Consider the following 20,587-nt stretch of genomic DNA (forward strand, 5'->3'; position numbering starts at 1 on the left):
TGCATCCAGTGTAGCCTATATCTACAGTTCATTCCGTGGTGTACTGTTTCTAATACACTTCAGGAGGTGTACATAGTATCTAATACAGTGTGTACAGTGTCTACTACACTTCTGGTGGTGTACACAGTATAAAATACAGTGCAGCCATAGTACAATTGCTAATACAGTGCAGGCGGTGTACACAGTATCTAATACAGTGTGTACAGTTTCCACTACACTTCTGGTGGTGCACACAGTACACAATACAGTGCAGCCATAGTACAGCTGTTAATACAGTGCAGGTGGTGTACACAGTATCTAATACAGTGTGTAGAGTTTCTACTACACTTCTCGTGGTGTACACAGTATCCAATAAAGTGTACTGTGGTGTTGCAAAACAAAATATACATCATGTCCGCAAGGCCACCAAGGAGAGACAGACACTCACAGGCCACTAAAAGAGGGCAACTAGCCTCTGTGTCTAGAGTCAACAGTGCTGATAGTGGACATGGTGCATCCTCTGTAGGTGGCTGTGGGGCACGCTTGTCCTTTTTTTCAGCTGCTGATGTTATTGAGCCAGAACATGCAGAAGAGGTGGTGGAGTGGATAGCAAAGCCGTTCTCATCATCCTCATCCTCTGTCACCCAGGCTCAGAGTAGTTTGCCTTCCAATGCAGCTGCCAAAGCGGCCTATTCCACCGGCTCCATATCCATAGTTATTCCTTCTGTAGCCCCACCATCATGCACGGAGGAGTTCCCAGAACTATGTAACCACACTGTCAGGTACATGCTGCTGGAGGATGCGCAGCGATTTGAAGGCTCCCGTGTTGGTTCCCAGATTGAGTAAGGGAGTAATGTGAGCCTAGAGTGAGTGGGTGCCCAAGAAGGACAAGAAACTGACAGTCATGTTCCCCCAGCTGCAGCATACTGCCAAGTTTGCTCCAGTGACGAATAGGGAGGGGATGATGAGGTCACTGACTCTACTTGGGTGCCTGAGAGAAGTGAGAAGGAGGAGGAGGAGGAGAGGGGGGTAGGAGCGGAATAAGAGAAAGTAGGTGGGGGGGGGGGGGGTGAAGGTCAACTTAAAGGTCTCATAGAGCTCATTATTTAGCATGAACAGGTGATAATCTCATGTCTAGAAGTCTATGCAGGTTGCAGACACTGTCAGCAGTTGATTTTGAGATTTTTTTTCTCTCTCATCTCGCAATCAGCATAAACAGGCCATCTTGGCTGAGTGCATGCTTACAGATTGCTCTGAAGGTTTCTGAGCCTGGGTTCCCACCTGTCCTCTAAAATCTGCAGCCTTATTATGAGTGACAGTAAAAAAATGTTTAGGAGGCTCATGTAACTGGAATCTGAAACTCATATGACAAAACAATTTTCATAATAGTCCTACATACCTGAATCAGTGGGAAGGTAGAACACCAAACCAGTCAGAAAAGAGAAGAGCAGACAAGGAATGATGACATTGACAATAAAGTAAAGAGACAGCCTCTGCAGAACAAAGTGATAGGTTATGTCCAGGTATGGAACATCTGGGCAGCAAGTATAAAAAACCCAGTGCTTCCAGCAGCGATAATCCTTCATCAACCACTCCCCACTCTCCATGAAGTTACTGAGGTCTGGACGGTCATTTTCCTGAAATACATAGAATTAGAAAAATAACTGGTCACACTTATAACACCCCCAGATGCAGAGCATATTATTGTTGGCCTCATATAGGGGTCAATTCATCTACATTAAAAGAAGACTGCTCTGTGGAAACCCATACAAGCAACAACTTCCAAATCATTAGAGTGATGCTTTATAGAAGTGGGCTCAGGACAGATATTAGAACAAATGGGCCACCAATATGGATAAAGAACCAAAAAGAAAGGGGTATTATGTTTTATACCAGTGATGGCGAACCTTGGCACCCCAGATGTTTTGGAACTACATTTCCCATGATGCTCCACTACACCGCAGAGTGCATGAGCATCATGGGAAATGTAGTTCCAAAACATCTGGGGTGCCAAGGTTCGCCATCACTGTTTTATACTGTAAGACAAAGTAGGGCTACCAGCAGTTATTTATTTACCGTTTCTCTGAAATATTTTCATACATAAACATAAATATGAAACACCAACATAGACTGAACAAAGAGGAAACTAGAACCTAAAGTCAAAAGTAGAAAAATATCTTATTTAAAAAAAGGTTGGCTTACTAATTAGCATTGTTGCTACCAGCCGCATAAGGTTGAATTACTAAAGCGATAAAGACTGTTCACTTAGCTTACTGAATAAGCTGAAGTTGTGCTCATGTTACTCACCCATCACATGCAAGAAAAACTCTGTATTTTACCACGGTAAACCACGACATTTAAAAAAAAATGAAAAAATCCACAGGCAATAGCATAAAGCGTTAGTATGCATCGCATACTAGCACATTATGAAATACTTACATTAGAATGAAGCCCTCCAGCTTGTACCGCTGACAGGGCTTCCATCTTCACCCGGCAGCTTGAATGGCCGAGCCGCAATGACATCACTCCCACGCATGCACACGGGAGTCACGGCCACGGCACGGCACTCTGAAGGAATAGCTTGGGTATGACGTCACCAGCTGTCAAAAGAGTGAGCCCGGGTTCACACCAGTGCGGTGCGAATCCCAGCTACATTTTCTCTGTGAAGAGGAAAAGGCAGCTGTTCAGCGGTGCCGCTCCGTTCTCTCTGCGCATCAGCTGAGCAGGGAGAGGGGTTGGAGAGGAGGGGGAGGTGTAGTGAGAAGAAGGAAAGATTTCTTGTTCATAACGCAATGCATCTGCGAATCAGATGCATTCCCATAGAGGATAATGTGCTTGTAATTCACACCACAATGCCCAGAAAACACACACTTTTTTGTGCAATGCGCAGTGCAAATGCAACACACATATGTGAACAAGATACATTAATTTGAATGTATTTTAAAATGTCCTGTGCATCTAAATCGCATAGGTGTGAACGGGGGGCTGAATATCTCCTAAATGATGCACGTTTAGGAGATATTCATTTTACCTACAGGTAAGCTTTATTATAAGCTTACCTGTAGGTAGAAACTACAAATACTTTACTACAACTTTAAATTCCCCTTCACATGGTTAGGTATCAGAGTGAACACAGCTTCACCTTATTTACTAATCTACATGAACATCTTCAAAGTGTACATACACTTTGTATGTTCTAAATGTTTGTGTGGGTTTGCTACTAGAACTCCAGATTCAACTCACAAACTGCTAGGCATCCATAATCTGTAGATTAACTTTCCCAGGTATTGGTCCAATGCCATGGGAACAATAATGTTCTTATTTGAAAGGTAGGATCATGCAGAGGTCTGTCAGATCATAGTGTCACTGATAACTGAAGGTCTTTATTAATGTTTAGGGACCAATCAGAGTGGTACTGAATCATGTCATGATCATGGCAGCTGTTCATGGCTCTCACTTGCAGGCTGAAGGTTTATTCACAAAATAAACATCATAAGCCCACAGATGAAATTGCAGTCTGAATGGTAGTGTGTGTCTGTTTACTACTGTAAATGTCAGATACAATTACAGTGTTAAAAACTGAACTTTTTGTCCATTTGTTAACCTATAATAAAAACATGAGTAATTTTACCATAGAAGAGTCTTTTATGTCCTAAAATAACAATGTAAAAATGATTTAGGGAGGAGGCACACTAGTCACAGATTTATTGCCATGTTAACTGACACACCCTGACATGAATACTAAATTGGGCCAGGGCATTTAGGATTCAGTAACATCTGGAGATAAAAGGATTACTTTGTCATATATTATAATGTACAAAGAAACAGTGGTTTCCATAAGAGTTAAGCATCCATATTTTGCTAATGGTATTGCTCCAGAAGGTATCAGTGTAAATAGGCAAAATAACAACCAGGAGTGGTGCCAAGGGGGGTCATTAAGATTGGAGGGAAAGAGTAAAGGAGAGATGGGATAGGGGGTAATAATGTGGGACTATGAAAATGAAGGGAAGGCGAATGATGTTGTTATTATTATAATGTTACAATATGTGTGTGCAGGGGTGGACTGATAACTCCTGGGGCCCCCGGGCAATAGGAGAAGATAATGGGGCCCCCAGGCAATAGGAGATTATGGGGCCCCCAGTCAATAGGAGATTATGGGGCCCTCAGGCAATAGATTATGGGGCCACACAGTATATACACACACAACACACACACACACAATATACACACACACACAGAATACACATACACACACTGAAAAGGTACTGAAGAGGCAGGGCAGCTATAATCTTGGGATTAAAAAAAAAAACACACAGATATTTACATACTGTCCCTGGTTTTATTGAGGCTGGCAACCCTGATGGGGCCCCTTAGTGGCATGGGGCCCTTGGGCAGTGCCCGAGTGGTCAGTCCACCCCCTGTGTGGGTGCTCCATTAAAAAAAAATATATATACTTTAATGTACAACTTCTCTTCCTCCACCACAAAAACATCTTATTATATTATCTTTTTTCTTGCAGTATTCTTGCTGGTCCGATGACATCATGGGGCTTTCTTTTTTTCTTCCTTAGTGGAGGTGGTGGGTGGTCCACACCGCTAGACAGCGTGGTACCTACTGACAATGATGAATCAGTGCTGTGCTGTTCAGGAGTATTGTCACAGAAGGTGCTTTGAATGCCACTGGGCATCATTCAATCTTGAAGACCTGAGGCATCCCAGAGAACTTTCTGGCCGAAAATACTTACTGCGGGTAAGAGCAACAGAGAGTACGTACTGGGCTGAACATTAAAATGTTTTATTTTTTTGTTTTTTAGTACAGTTGTGCTTGAAATATATTTCTGTTTAGACAACAGTTTTTTTTTCTTTTGTGGGAATTTCCACCATGACTGTCAATAGTGAAATCCCAATATAGCATTTCAAATTACAAAATCTATGTAATATTTATAACAAATATACAAATTACCGGGTTTATAACCACCATATTGCCATCGTAGGTCCATGAACCAAGCTTCATGCTGCAGTTTTGTGTGTCGAACGGGAAATATGTGACTATAATCTCACAGTAGCTTTTGAAAATAGCTGGAGGCATCCATGTAATTTTTCCTGTGTAATCCACAAGGACCTTGGTATCCTTGACAATAGCAAAGTCACCATCAGCACTATAAAGAGACAATACTATGGGTTACAAGTGTGTGTGAAAAGGCACACAAGTGTGTGTGAAAAGTTTTGATACTCTGAACGTTATTGATCATGATCTTTAGATGTATGCTGTCTTAACTTTTCATGATCATATACAATACACTGTAATTATGCCCCCAAGTCTATCTACATAGGAGACAGTGCAGTCAGACTCATTGGTTAGGTACTGATCTGAGACAGTCCATTACATAACAAGCAACCTGTAATCCTGAATGTGTGCAGTTGAGACATAACTGAAGCCTTTTTAGATTTGGATAGAGTAGTGAAGGGTTAGAACCACTATATTTTGCTTATAACCCAAAATACTCTTGCTCTACGGTTCAAATAAAATAATAACCACAAATGTGCAACAGTATATTGTCAGCAGCTGACGTGTTCCCACCTCAGACCTAAAATGTTACCTCTATAGGTCAAGTGCTGCTGTAAACATGTATCAATATGAACAAATAGCGAAAATGAAAAGAAAGTAATGTCCCACGTGCTAGAAAATAAATATAACCACTCTCAGTTCTACTAAAACTTCCCAATCTCCACCTCTTTATATGTAAATAAATAGCACCCAATAACAACATGCAAAAATAAATTAATTCAGTGTAAAACCATCTGTCAATTGTATCAGTGTATCTCAGGTCATTGGATCTGTCCAACTATGGCATCCCCTGCATGGGGTTTGCATGTTCTCCCTGTGCCTGCGTGGGTTTCCTACATGTACTCCGGTTTCCTCCCACACTCCAAAGACACGCAGATAAAGTGAGGAAAAAAAGTATTTGATCCCTTGCTAATTTTTGTATATTTGTCCACTAACAAAAAAAAAAGATCAGTCTATAATTTTAATGGTAAGTTTATTTTACCAGTGGTAAAAAGGGGGAATTGCAATTGCACAGGTGAAAGTGATAAGTAATCAAAAAAAAGCAGCTGGAAATCACATAACAGAACAATTGGTGTAAAATATATATAAATCAGAAATTGCCATGCTATGTGAGTAATAATAAATGCATACAAATGTAAGTGATAATGGTCAGTCCATGAGGTTGTCCATATAAAAATAAATGTGATGAAATCCTTGCAATCGTGCCAAAAGATGATGGAGGACCATACACCCAAGTGCACCTACCACCGTGATTATACAAGATGTGCCCTTACCGGATGCCTAGACTCCACGTTTTAGGAGCCTAGTCTGGCATGGATTCACACATCATGAAGGATTCATCCACTGGATATAAAGGAGGATAACATCATGGCCAATAGTGCTGGTTGTTCACTCTCTCTCATGAATGTTATATAAAAAGGGAAGAAAGCCGCCAGTGTAAAACCATGGTGATTTTCTTGAAAAAATGCTTTAAAAGTTTTCACAGGTCAATAAAGTGCAATACATGGATAAAAGTTCCTACATAAAAATCTGCAGATCTGGATCAAAGTAATGTGGTGTATTTGGACATAAACTCCGCCCTACTAGTTTTGTCATACATGACATCATCGGAGACAGAATAACAACACAATAATCCAGAAAAACGCATTTCAAAAAATTATAAATTGATTTGCATTTTAATGAGTGAAATAAGTGTTTGACCCCTTCTCAAAGCATGACAACGTACTTGGGGGAAAAACCCTTGTTGGCAATCACAGAGGTCAGATGTTTCTTGTAGTTGGCCACCAGTTTTTCACACATCTCAGGAGGGATTTTGTCCTACTCCTCTTTGCAGATCCTCTTCAAATCATTAAGGGTTTGAGGCTGACATTAAGTAACTCGAACCTTCCCTCCGCATATTTTCTATGGGATTAAGGTCTGGAGACTGGCTAGGCCACACCAAGATCTTAACGTGCTTCTTTTTGAGCCACTCCTTTGTTGCCTTGGCCGTGTGTTTTGGGTCATTGTCATGCTGGAACACCCATCCACGACCCATTTTCAATGCCCTGGCAGAGGGAAGGAGATTCTCACCCAAGATTTGATGGTGCATGGCCCCATCCATTGTCCCTTTGATGTGGTGAAGTTGTCCTGTACCCTTAGCAGAAAAACACCCCAAAACATAATGTTTCCACCTCCATGTTTAACGGTGGGGATGGTGTTCTTGGAGTCATAGGCAGCATTCCTCCTCCTCCAAACACGGCGAGTTGATGCCAAAGAGCTTGATTTTGGTCTCAATTGACCATAACTCTTTCACCCGGTTCTCCTCTGAATCATTCAGATGTTCATTAGCAAACTTCAGATGGGCCTGTACATGTGCTTTCTTGAGCAGGGGGACCTTGCGGGAGCTGCAGAATTTCAGTCCTTCACAGCATAGAGGGTTACCAATTGCTTTCTTGGTAACTATGGTCCCAGCTGCCTTAAGATCATTGACAAGATTCTCCTGTGCAGTTCTGGGCTGAATCCTCGCCATTCTGATGATCATTGAATCTCTACGAAGTGAGACCTTTCATGGAGCCTCATACCGATGGAGATTGACAGTTATTTTGTGTTTCTTCCATTTGCGACTAATCACACCAACTGTTTTCACCCACTCACCATGCTGCTTGGTGATGTTCTTGTAGCCCATTCCAGCCTTGTGTAGGTCTACAATCTTGTCCCTGGCATCCTTGGACAGCTCTTTAGTCTTGGCCATGGTGGAGAGATTGGAATCTGATTGATTGATTGCTTCTAGGGACAGGTGTCTTTTATACAGGTAACAAGATGAGATTAGGAACATTCCCTTTAAGAGAGAGTGTTCCTAATCTCAGCTTCTTGCTGATTGATAGGGGATCAAATATTTATTTCACTCATTAAAATGCAAATCAATTTATAACTTTTTTGAAATGCATTTTACTGGATATTTTTGTTATTATTCTCTCTCACAGTTAAAATAAACCTACCATTAAAAATGATAGACTGATCATTTCTTTGTCAGTGGGCAAACGTACAAAATCAGCAAAGGATCAAATACTTTTTTTCCACTCACTGTGGGTTAATTGGCCCTAGTGCTGTATGTGTATGTATGAATGTGAGTTAGGAGCGTTAGATTGTAAGCTCCTTGCGGGCAGGAACTGATATAAATCTAATATATATATATATATATATATATATATATATATATATATATCTATATCTATATCTATATATATATATATACACACATACATACATACATATATATACACACACACACATTTCAAAAAAAGAGCTGTGTAAATTGAACGTGCTATATACTGTAAGTACCATATCTTAAACTCCAGTGCTCTTAAAGAATAAAGTGCTTAGTGCTGTAAACAAAAATATTCCATTAAAGTGCTTCACTCTTATATGTGCTCACCTCTGTTGTTAACTTATAAATATTTTATAGGTCAAATATGCGCCTTACCCTTTAACCACTTCCCGACCGGTGCACGCCGATGTACGTCGGCAGAATGGCACGGGCAGGCATATTGCCGTACAGGTACGTCCATTTTTAAATGCCGCCCTGCCATCGCATGCGCGCCGCCGGCGGTGCGCTCGTGTGCCAGTAGGGACCCCCGTGAGTCCGGTCGCGGGTCCCATGGACTCGATCGCCGCGGGGATACACGCGATCGTCTCGAGGGACGGCTGATCGGGGAGATGCTGATGTAAACAGCATCTCCCTGTCCTGCCTAGCAACAAGTGACGCTGATCTCTGCTCCATGTGATTGGAGCAGAGATCAACAAAGCCCAGCCCCCCACAGTTAGTAACACTTAACCCCTACACTGCCACCCCCTGGTTAACCCCTTCACTGCCAGTGTCATTTACACAGGAATCAATGCATTTGTATAGCATTGATTGCTGTCCCAAAAATTTGTCAAAAATGTCAGATGTGTCCGCCACAATGTCGCAGTCACAATAAAAATCGCTGATTGCCGCCATTACTAGTAAAAAAAAAAAAAATAATAATAAAAATGCCATAAAACTATCCCCTATTTTGTAAATGCTATAACTTTTGCGCAAACCAATCAATAATCACTTATTTTTTTTTATATATTTTGGGGGATATTTATTATAACAAAAGGTAAAAAATTATGCGCAAAAAATAAAAACTGCAGGGGTGATCAAATACCACCAAAAGAAAGCTCTATTGTTGGAAAAAAAGGCCACACTCTTTTCTCCTCTGGGGCACCCCTTTTCTCCTCCAGTATTCACTTTTCACCTTTACATGAGCAATGGTTCTAAGCTTTCTTTGAAATGCTCTATCAGACTCCCCTCAAAATAAATGCATACGTATCATAGTACTTTCGGCCAAACTCTTTTTCTTCATTTAAAAACAAACAGCTAGATCTGGTAGGATACCAGAAATGAGCAGACACCAGGCTGAGCTGTGCTGCTTACAATCCACATGGATCTTAAGGGGATATACACGTTGTTTTACCGCAGTGCACTGGATCAAGTGCACAATATAAAGCGGATGCATTTTTTTTGCAATAAAGAAAGTTTATGCAGAAAGCACTATGATTCGTATGCATTTATTTTGAGTGGAGTCTGGTGGAACTTTTTAAAGAAAACTTGGAGCCATTGCCATTGGGGAAGGAGCCAGGAGCAGCAGCGGGAGATAAGATAAAGAAAGGATTAGGGCTGCTCTGTGAAAAACCATTACACAGAGCAGGGACGTATGACATGTTTTTCTCTTTTTTTTGTTTTTTTAAAGTTGAACCTTTAATATCACTTTAAGTTAATGATTTAAGGTATTGCTGTCTCACTGAGCATTATAGGGTCATTTGTCTATCCAATCGCATGACAAAGCAATGCTAAACAGAAGCAGTGAGATTCACATATTACAGCATTATAGATTGAGTCATAAATTGATTTTATAGCTGCTGACTGCCTGACCCTGACCAATACCTAATTTTGTGTCTAAATAGAGTAAAAATCTGCTCATTATCTTCAGCAATTACAGTGGAACCTTGGTTTATGAGTAACGTGGTTAACAAGTTTTTTGAAAGACGAGCAACTTTTTTTTTTTTTTTTATTCTGACTCGGTTTCTGAGTGTTGTCTCGCAAAACGAGCAAAATTCAAGGTAATGGGGTGTGCAGTACCACATTTGGTCAGAGGTCCGGGGGCACTTGGAACTGTTCGAAGTCGTTCAGAAATACTCGGAATCACTCGGAAATACTCCGTTCCCGAGTGTTTCTGAGCCTTTCCAAGGCGTTCTGAGTTCAGCTGAGCTGTCCCAGTGTATTTCTGAGGCTCTCCGATGCCCCCCACCCCACCTCTGGCCACATGCGGTATTGCATGTAATAGAAGTCAATGCAGAATGAATTATCTTTGTTTCCATTGACTTCTATGGGGAAACTCGCTTTGATATGCGAGTGCTTTCGATTATTAGCATTCTCCTGGAACGGATTATGCTCGTAATCCAAGGTTCCACTGTAATCTTTTTTCAGAATTCTGCAAACTGTCAAATTTAGCTTCAGACAGGAGTTGGCCTTGCAGCCCATCACTACTTCCTTTCTGACAAGAAGAGAATAGAAGTAAATGAAAATATAAATCCAGGCTGCACTTTTATAAAAGCTCACGGCAGAGATTTATATGTAATAACAATATCACATATTTTTCAATTTGTAATTGGACCGAGTCATATAGGGTAGTTATGACTCTGTATTACCTGGGTTTGGATGGTGGGCGAAGGGCTTGCATTACTTTACTAACCAAAGAATGTCATGTGGTGGTCACTGAATTGCAATAATATAATGGAGCTTACTTATTTCACGTACTTGTTGTACAGAACAAAATCTGGGCGCCAAATATCACTTGAAGGTATCCGAATTTTCTGTACTCCTCCGTAATCTGCTGGATTCCATTTTAGATTGACATCCACCCATTGCTGAGTGATTAAAGAAGCAAAATAAATATGATTATAACAACAATGAACTAGCTACATTCACTTTACTATTTGGGTTAAAATCCAAGTTAAGCGTCAAAAGTTTATGATAGCCCAATAATCTATATGCCAGTTATTGCTGTAAATACAAGCTCCCAATATAATTGCAATTATGGCCTAATGTTTCCTAAAGCAACTGCACTGCATGTTACAAATCTGTCTACAGATTAAAATAATAAAAATAATTGGGGGAATATTTTAGTTTTGGATCAGGTGGCACTTTGTGAAACAACTATTTGTGCCCACAAATCCCTAAGGACACATTTATACTTAGCAGTGTGTTAATGCATATTATGTCCCGTGTGAACTTGCGTTACATTAAAGTGATGCTAATCAATATCCTTATTCTCCAAAAATAATCCATACATGTCCACTGCTTAACCGCTTGCTGAACAGCCACCGTCATTTTACTGTGGCAGGTCACCACAATCCCGCGAACCGTTGTAGCGTACGTCGGCTCGCGGGATCGGGATAGCAGGCGCACAATCGCAGTCACGATAAACAAAAATAAATAATCGCAGATCACCGCCATTACTAGTAAAAAATAATAAGAATAATAATAAAAATGCTATAAATCTATCCCCTATTTTGCACAAACCAATCAATATACGCTTATTGCTTTTTTTTTTTTTTAACCAAAAATATGTAGAAGAATACATATCGGCCTAAACTGAGAAAAAATTAGCTTTTTTTTTTTAACAAAAAAGGAATATTTATTATAGCAAAAAGTACAAAATATTGTTTTTTTTTTCCAAAAATTCTCACTCTTTTTTTGTTTATAGCGCAAAAAATAAAAACTGCAGAGGCGATCAAATACCACCAAAAGAAAGCTATGTTTGTGGAAGAAAAAAAGGACGTCAATGTTGTTTGGGTGCAGCGGCATGACCGCACACTTGTCAGTTAAAGCGACACAGTGCCGAATCGCAAAAAATGGCCCGGTCATTCAGCAGCCAAATCTTCCGGGGCTGAAGTGGTTAATAACTGTGAGCTAGTGTTTTCTGTGTTTTTGTCTGCCTCCTTGTAACATCCTTTGAGAGCTCCCAATCATCTCCTTTTCCCCTTCACTTCTGTTGGTTTGGAATGGGCAGTGCATGTTAGTTGTGGTCAAGTGCCCTGCTCTATGCACACTGGACATCCCTTGGTCCCTAGTCTATTTCACAAGTGAGCAAGAGAGGGTGGCTACATTCCTGAACATTTTCTGAATGGACAGAATCAGTGATCAGTACCGATCATTGATTTTGTCTATTCATAACGGAAGCATAGTAAACTGTGTGTACTATGCTTCAGTTTGTGAATGAACAGGAAGCCTCTGTACAGAGCTATTTATGTCCATTCATTCTGTATAGCTGAAGCTTCACAGATGTAGATTGAGGGCTGTGTCCTAAATCTAATTTCTCTGTCTCAAAGGTGAAACATCAGTGGTCTGTCCAGACCCCTGATATTTCAACGGAGCCCCCCCAACGGGCTCTTAAAAAATTGTAAGAAAAAAATGAAATAGTAAAAAATAAATAAAATCATAAATTTTTTAAAAATAATAATGAAAAAAAAATACCGACACTAGTGGCAGAACTACCAGGGTCGCAAAGGTTCCACCACTGGGCTTGGACAGGGGGGGCACTGGCCATGGTTTCTTGCACCAAGGCCCTGATGGTTCTAGTTACGCCTCTGTGATTGCTACTATGGAGTCAGGAATAAATTGTTTTCACCCTCTCAAAGCAAAACTGGACTATGCTTGTAGAATTGTTTTCCTCTAGATCAAACACATAAAACTCACACTCACAAGCACCAAGCATACAATTGTTATACTTGATGAACCCAGATCTTTTTTCCTAACCTTCTCTACTATGTAATATACCAAAAATCAGACATGACCCTTTTTTGTAACACAACACTGTAACTACCATGCTATTACACAATGCGATAGCACACATAAAAACACATTACCCCTATGCACATTTGTAAATGGGCACTTAAGAATGGTGATACAGCTAAGACTTTGTTGCAGGCAAAGGCCAAACATTTTCAGTAACATGAAATACACTATATTGCCAAAAGTATTGGGACACCTGCCTTTACACGCACAAGAACTTCAATCGCATCCCAGTCTTAGTCCATAGGGTTCAATATTGAGTTGGCCCATTATAACAGCTTTAACTCTTCTGGGAGAAGGCTGTCCACAAGGTTTAGAAATGTGCCTATGGGAATGTTTGACCATTCTTCTAGAAGCACATTTGTGAGGTCAGGCGTTGGATGAGAAGGCCTAGCTCGCAGTCTCCGCTCTAATTCATTCTAAAGGTGTTCTATCAGGTTTAGGTTAGAACTGTGCAGTCATGTTGGAACAGGAAGGGGCCAACCCCAAACTGTTCCCACAAAGTTGGGAGCATAAAACTGTCCAAAATGACTTGGTATGCCGATGTCTTAAAAATTCCCTTCACTGGAACTAAGGGGCCAAGCCCAACCCCTGAAAAACAACCCCACACCATAATCCCCCTTCACTAAATGATTTGGAGAGGTGACCCAATACTTTTGTCAATATAGTGTGTATGAGCAAGTTTGGGGTGGAGGAACTTTCCTGGCCTGATCCTGATCAAATGCGCTTCTGGAAGAATGGTCAAACTATCCCATAGAAACACTCCTAAACCTTGTGGACAGCCTTCCCAGAAGAATTGAAGCTGTTAGACCCCTTTCACACTGGGGCCACGGCTGCATTTGCGGTAAAACGTTGCTTGTTTTAGCGGCACTGTACCACTATTTAAGCAGTGCTTTACCGCTGTTTAAACGTTGATTTTCGGCCACTAGTGGGGTGCATTTAACCTCAAAGAAGAGATTAAAAACTCCCGTGTTGCAGTGCTTCCAAAGTGATTTTCAAGTGCTGCCCATTCATTCCAATGGGCAGGGCATTTTGGAAGCTCCCAACCTCCCAAGGCAGCACAGTGGTGTAGTGGTTAGCACTCTCACCTAGCAGTAAGAAGGGTCGCTGGTTCAAATCCCAACCATGACACTACCTGCCTGGAGTTTGCATGTTCTCCCTGTTCCTGTGTGGGTTTCCTCCAGGTACTCCAGTTTCCTCCCACACTCCAAAGACATGCAGGTAGGTTAATTGGCTTCTGTCCAAAATTGTCCCTAGTATATGAATGGGGACCTTGGATTGTGGGCTCCTTGAGGGTAGGGACTGATGTGAGTGTGCAATGTACAGGGATAGGGACGATTGTAGACACTCACTCAGGTTGAACTGGATGGACTGGTGTCTTTATTCAACCTAACTAACTAACCTGCCGCAAAGATGCTGCTTGCAGGTCTTTTTGGAACATCCCACAACGCACAGCCTAAATGTGAAAAGTCACACTGGAATGAATGGGAGGCGGTTTCCAGTCACTTAGTCAATGCTATTTCCAGCGCTAAAGCGCCTGAAAACTGTCTCAGTGTGAAAGGCGATTCAGCGCCTAGAGGCGATTCAGTTCGCATTGTGCGCTATACAAGTATTTCATTCATTCATTCAAAGGGGTAGTATAACTGAAAAGGGTGGGCCAACCCAATATTGAACCCTACTGACTAAGACTGGGATGCTATTAAACTTCATGTGCGTGTAAAGGCAGGCGTCCCAATACTTTAGAAATAAAATGTATGTCCAGACAGAAGATTCCAGACATAGCTGATTATATTTCTTTCAAATTTTGATTATTGAGCTGTGTGCTGTGTCTCTGGTTCTACTTTATTTTATCATTCTGACACAAAACTGAAAAGTACTTAGTCAATGTACCTGTTTCAGGCGAATATTTGTTGATACAATTTGATTCACTTCATCCTATAAAATAAATCAGTTAACTTTGTTAGGTTGTTTCCATTAAGGAGAATACATTTGGGTTTAAAAATTGGTTCTATTTCCATACCACATTAATAAGCTGAATGAGCTGCAGGCCAAGCGTCACCACAACTTTGTCGCTGAAGTTTTCAACTGGACGTACAAATTTGTTGTAGCTCGTAAAGAGGTTATCGATTAAGAGGGCTTCATGTTCATAGGATTGTTTATGAGAATGGACCAATCCAGCTACAGAGAGTTAAAGAAGACTTAAAGGAATATAATAATTTTATCACTTCTATTATTAAAGCGGTAGTAAACCACAAAAAAAAAAAAAAAAAACCCTGCAAGACAATAGCATAATTTACTAGTATGCATCTCATACTAGCACATAGTGAAATACTTACCTTAGAACAAAGCCCCCGCAGTGGGACCCGATCGCCGCTGACATGTTCTCCTGGCATTTCTTCTGGGTTCGCAGGCTCCGGAGCTGTGAGAGGCTGAAGCTGCAAGCGCAAGAGCCCTCCATTCTGGCAAGGTGCTCTGAAGTTCCATCATGATATGCCGGACCTTCAGAGTGCATGTGCCGCTGACGTCAGTGGCTCCGTGCAGGTTTAGGAGATATTCATTCTACCTACAGTTAAGCCTTATTATAGGCCAGTGATGGCGTACCTTGGTACCCCAGATGTTTTGGAACTACATTTCCCATGATGCTCATCTACACTGCAGAGTGCATGAGCATCATGGGAAATGTAGTTCCAAAACATCTGGGGTGCCAAGGTTCGCCATCACTGTTATAGGCTTACCTGTAGGTAAAAATCACCAAGTGGGGTATACAACCACTTTAATAACAGGTCTTTATTTACATACAATTAATAACTGTATGTATTTCTAATTCCAATTTCATAGCATTTGCATGTCTGTTTTGCCCTTTGATAGAAGGAAATGCATGTCTAGTAGAAATCCCATTCTTTCTTATGTGGCTGGTTCACGTCTATGTGCTGCAGTTTAGTGCTAACCTCTTGCTGCCCACGTGACGCATATGCGCAGCAGCACAAAAGGGCAAGTTTTACCACCCACGTGGCGCACAGATGCGTGTTATGTCCATCATAGGGGTGGGACTAGGCGTGACTTTGAGCAGAGCGGAGCAGGCGCCGCCGACATACATAAAGCTGAGTGTATTCGGCTCCTCTCGCAGTCCCGCCCACGTGACTGTGAGCGGAGCCGAGACTAGCCGAGTGTACTCGGCTTTGTGTATGTCGGCGGCGCTCGCTTGGCTCACAGTCAGCAGGGATCGGCGTATAGCACGCACCCACGATTTCCCCCTGATTTTAAGGGGAAACAAGTGCGTGTTATACGCCGATACATACGGTAGTTGGTTTGTGTGAAAGTTATAACGTCTACAAACTATGAAATATATACTGGAATTTCCACAGCTATAGACACTATTCATTAATGGCAGTGGTCAAATTGTGACAGGGTGGTGGAAAATCTGGCTCTAACAGACACTGTCTGGGAGGGTCTCTAAGGCAGGCCATAGATGAGTCAAATTGTTTGTTTTTCGCATCATTAGTCTGCCAGCTGCGACACACGAGTTTCATGCCGCAATCGAAAGTGCCTGATCCAACATGCTGTTTTTTTTTTTTCGAAAATCCAAACAATTGATGGCACAATCGTATAAGCTATTTTCTTTTTTCAATCGACAGAACTTTTATTTTTCGACTAGTCTATTGCCTGCCTAACTGACACTGATGGCATTAGTGACACTAATGCAGTGATCAGTGAATGAATGAATGAATGAAATACTTGTATAGCGCACAATGCGAACTGAATCGCCTCTAGGCGCTGTTGCGAGCTTTGATCATCTGCTAAAAGAGGAAGGTCTTGAGTTTTTTCCTAAAAGCCAGGTGATTTTCTTCCAGGCGGATGTTGATTGGTAGAGAATTCCATAGCCGAGGCCATTGGACAGCGAATCTCTGATCCCCCTTGGATTTATACCGGGCTTTGGGCACGAGGAGGAGGTTTTTGTTGGCTGATCGAAGACTGCGGTTTGGTGTGTAATGATTTATTTTCTCCATTAGGTATTGCGGAGCTTCTCTATGCACGCATTTGTGGGTGAGGCAAAGGGTCTTGAACGTGATCCGATTTTTTACGGTTAGCCAATGTAAGCTCCTCATCGAAGGAGAGATGGATTCCCAGGGTTTTTTTCCTGATATCAGCCTTGCCGCCGTGTTTTGGATCAGTTGTAATCGCGCAAGTTGATATTGTGGTAATCCGATGTAAAGCGAGTTTGCGTAGTCCAGTCGTGAATTAATGATTGCTCCAACTACCACTGCTTTGTCATTCTTTCGGATAAAAGGGATGAGTCTGCGAAGCATGCGTAGCAGATGGTGAGATCCACTGACTACAGATCCTATTTGCGCATCCATTGACATTTGTGCGTCTAAAATAACCCTGAGACTCTTCGCTTGGGTCTTTGGGGAGATAGTCTGCCCAAAGACGGTTGGTGGAGACCAGGAGGTTTTGGTTGCGGGCTTATGATTTGGGAGTAAGATAAGAAGCTCTGTCTTTGATTCGTTCAGCTGGAGGGAGTTAGTGGTCATCCAGTCCTCTATTGATTTGAGGCAGTTTTCAAGTTGTTGTTGGTGATCTTTTTTTCCATTGATCCGGAAATAAAGTTGCGTGTCGTCAGCGTAAGAGTGGAAGCAGAGATCTGATCATCTGATGATTTGGAGAAGTGGGCGAATGTAAATGTTGAAGAGAACGGGTGATAAAGGAGAGCCTTGAGGGACTCCGCAGGTGACTGCCCGAGTTTAGGAGAGGAATTTTTTTAGTTTCACTGTCTGTGACCGATTTCCTAGGAAGGACGCGAGCCATTGGAGATCTATGTCTTGGACTCCGGCTACTTCTGTGAGTCGGACGAGTAGAGTATTGTGATCTACTGTATCAAACGCTGAACTTAGGTCTAGCAGTACGAGGAGACACGGCTCTCCGTCATCTGCTGCTTCGAGGGGCCATCCCAAATCTTGAGGAGAGCTGTTTCTGTTCCATGACCCGGGTGGAAGCCTGATTGCAGCGGGTCCAGGAGTTTGTGAGTATCCAGGTGAAGTTGTAGCTGATGTACTACAGCTTTCTCCATGATCTTAGAAATGGTGTTGAGGCTTGTAATTGGCCTACGGTTGTTTGGATCCTGAGGGTCCAGGTTTGGTTTCTTGAGTAGAGGTTTGACGATGCCTTGTTTGAGGATGCTGGGAACAATCCCTTCGTGGAATGATCGGTTTATGAGGTGGGTTATGGTTGGAGCCACGATGTCGGAGCATTCTTTCAGTAGTTTTGTGGGGATGATGTCAATAGGTGAGGTACTGTCACGCAGTTTATTAATGATGTTTTTTGCGGTGTCTACGGTAATTGGGGATAGTGAAAATTTCGGCGGTTGCGGTATGTTGGTGCAGACATCCTCTTTATGTATTTGCTGGCTGAGGTTGGATGTTTTCTTCTGACAAATTGGATAATACTGTACACTGACTCTATATTAATGACAATGACTAGGAAGGGGTAACATCTAGAGGCAATCAAGTGGTTAACTGTGTGCCCAACAAGTGTAACGTGTGTTGTTTTTACTTACTAATCTGGCTGTTTTCTCTCTCTGATTTTGAAGAAACAGCCAGATCGGTTTTTACTGCACACAGAGTTCTATCTGTTTTGTAAACAAATACAGCCGATCAGCAGGTTTCAGCCGAAATCATTGGCTGAAATCTGCTGCCAAACTCGTCCTGTGTCCAATCACATCACGGGTCAGCAGGGGGCGTGCTCATGCACAAACCGAACCCGGAAAATCGAGATGGCAACATATGTTTTTGATGCGGTTAATTGCATTTAGGAAGTGGAAAAAAAAAAACAGATGCCCTTCAAGTGATTTTTTTTCCCCACCTCACTGATATTTGATTAACGCTTGTCAAACGTACTGTAAATGCTACAGGCGCAAAAAAAAAAAAAAAATAAAAAAAAAAAAAAAAAAATGCTACAGGCGCATTTACAGTGTGTTACCATAGACTTGAAAGGAAGGAATTGACATTTTTCAAATGTGAACTGCTCTGTCCACTGTACATATTATTATTGAAACTTGTTTGTTTGTTTTTTTCTTTCTTTTTTTCCGTCCTCCTTTCACTTCCTGTCCTGGAGACATGGGAGGTCATGATAGCAAATTGTTTCAAAGTGAAGGAAAATTCCTATTTTAGCCATAATCTCCAAATACGGAAAGGTTTCTCCACAGTAAGAGCTGTTAAAATGTAGAATAGACTCCCTCAAGAGCTGGTTCTGGTCAGCTTAGTAGATTGCTTTAAAAAAAAGGCCTGGATTCTTTCCTAAATGAACATTATATAACCGGGTAGTAACATTTATATTAAAGTTGATCCAGGGAATATCCAATTGCTTCTCTGGGAATCAGGATGGAATTTTTCCCCTGCTGGAACAAATTGGTTCATGCTTTTCTGGAGTTTTTGCCTTCCTCTGGATCAATTGTGGTTAAAAGATTCTATATATAGGATTGTAGGATTTTTTTTTTTTTTAAGGATTTTTTTTTTCCCTTTTTATTGGTTGAACTAGATGGACTTTTTTCAACCAGACTAACTATGTAAGTGTAATACCCACTAGTGTGCTAGAAGTGTGCTAGAATAATAAAATATGTTTTTTATAGCTAATATATATATTGCCAGCCAAGCCTGGGTGTATTTTGATCTGGGCTGGGAATGGGTAGTGCTGGGTGACTCACAGGTGGCATCGCCAGGACCTCTTACTTCTTTCCAGAATCTTCTAGTGCTTTGTGGAAAGAGAGGTGGAGAGGGAAGGTAAAGTCACCTGGGGTGTTCTGAGGAGCCCCGACCAATCCCCAATATGGATTAGCAGGGGGCAGGCCTCCTTAAATACCCAGGGTCAGCCAAGCTGGGGAGGAGTTGATCGGGTGGAAGTTAGAGATGGAGTGTTATGCCTCTTTTCACTGAGCGGAATGGTTCAGGTCAGTACAGTTTGGAAGTGTTAGAATGGCCCCGGCCTATTCAGGTGAGCGTTTCCACTGCAAGTAGGACCACCAGGGGCCATATGGGGTTTAGAAAAAATGCCTTTGACGTGAGCTTTGGTGTTTTTTCTGTCCGCTAATCAGTGGAATGTATTGTTTGATGCCAGTAGCTCCGCCCTAACAGTACCGTACCATTTTCTGTGCCCCCACATCTGAAGCAGGACCCTGAATGGTGTGGTATGGTTCGGTTGTATGGGCCTCTTTCATAATGGAAACACTAGAAATAGCGTACCGTACCAAACCAAACCGAACCGATCCGATCCGCTTAGTGGAAACAAGGCATTAGACTATCGGGCCTTTGAGAGAGGGGGGGGGTTGACCTTGGGCCTGGGCTTGGGTGAGGACAAGACCCTCTTACAGCCCACAGAGGTGTCCTGGCCAGGAGACACAGGAGGCGCAAGAGAGGACAGCGGGAGAACACTGCCAGGCAAGTCTCCAGGAGTTCTGTAGAGGCAGCCAAGAGTGCCGGTGGGTGTTCACACAGTCAGGAGGAGTGGAAGGCACACCTGAGAGGACAGAGATGGAGCGGTCTGGGATGGGTGCAGAGACAGTTAGGAGGATTGTGGTGGCAGGGGCATTGAAAAGGGGCAGCTACAGCCAGGAGGGCTGGCAGTGCCTGAAGAGGCTGGGAGAAGTAGCCACAGGGACATTTAGCACTGGGACTTTTCCACATTTTTGCT

The 20,587-nt window shown here is 42.1% G+C and overlaps 1 protein-coding gene across 1 annotated transcript in view; it reads right to left on the reverse strand.

Annotated features, from left to right (window-relative positions):
* The window catches only part of LOC143924025 (acetylcholine receptor subunit alpha-1-B), a 40,311-nt gene that overhangs the window by 14,542 nt on the left and 5,182 nt on the right, over nucleotides 1-20,587 (reverse strand). The window contains exons 2-6 of the mRNA XM_077448048.1: nucleotides 14,925-15,082; nucleotides 14,795-14,839; nucleotides 10,868-10,977; nucleotides 4,942-5,137; nucleotides 1,379-1,616 (exon numbers count right to left, since the gene is read on the reverse strand). Of these exons, the coding sequence (XP_077304174.1) occupies nucleotides 1,379-1,616; nucleotides 4,942-5,137; nucleotides 10,868-10,977; nucleotides 14,795-14,839; nucleotides 14,925-15,082 (747 nt within the window). The remainder of the gene's footprint in view (nucleotides 1-1,378; nucleotides 1,617-4,941; nucleotides 5,138-10,867; nucleotides 10,978-14,794; nucleotides 14,840-14,924; nucleotides 15,083-20,587) is intronic.

Source organism: Lithobates pipiens, unplaced genomic scaffold (genome assembly GCF_037356315.1).
Source record: "Lithobates pipiens isolate NorthernLeopardFrog02 unplaced genomic scaffold, aLitPip1_a1.2 Scaffold_22, whole genome shotgun sequence".
NCBI classification, from domain to species: domain Eukaryota; kingdom Metazoa; phylum Chordata; class Amphibia; order Anura; family Ranidae; genus Lithobates; species Lithobates pipiens.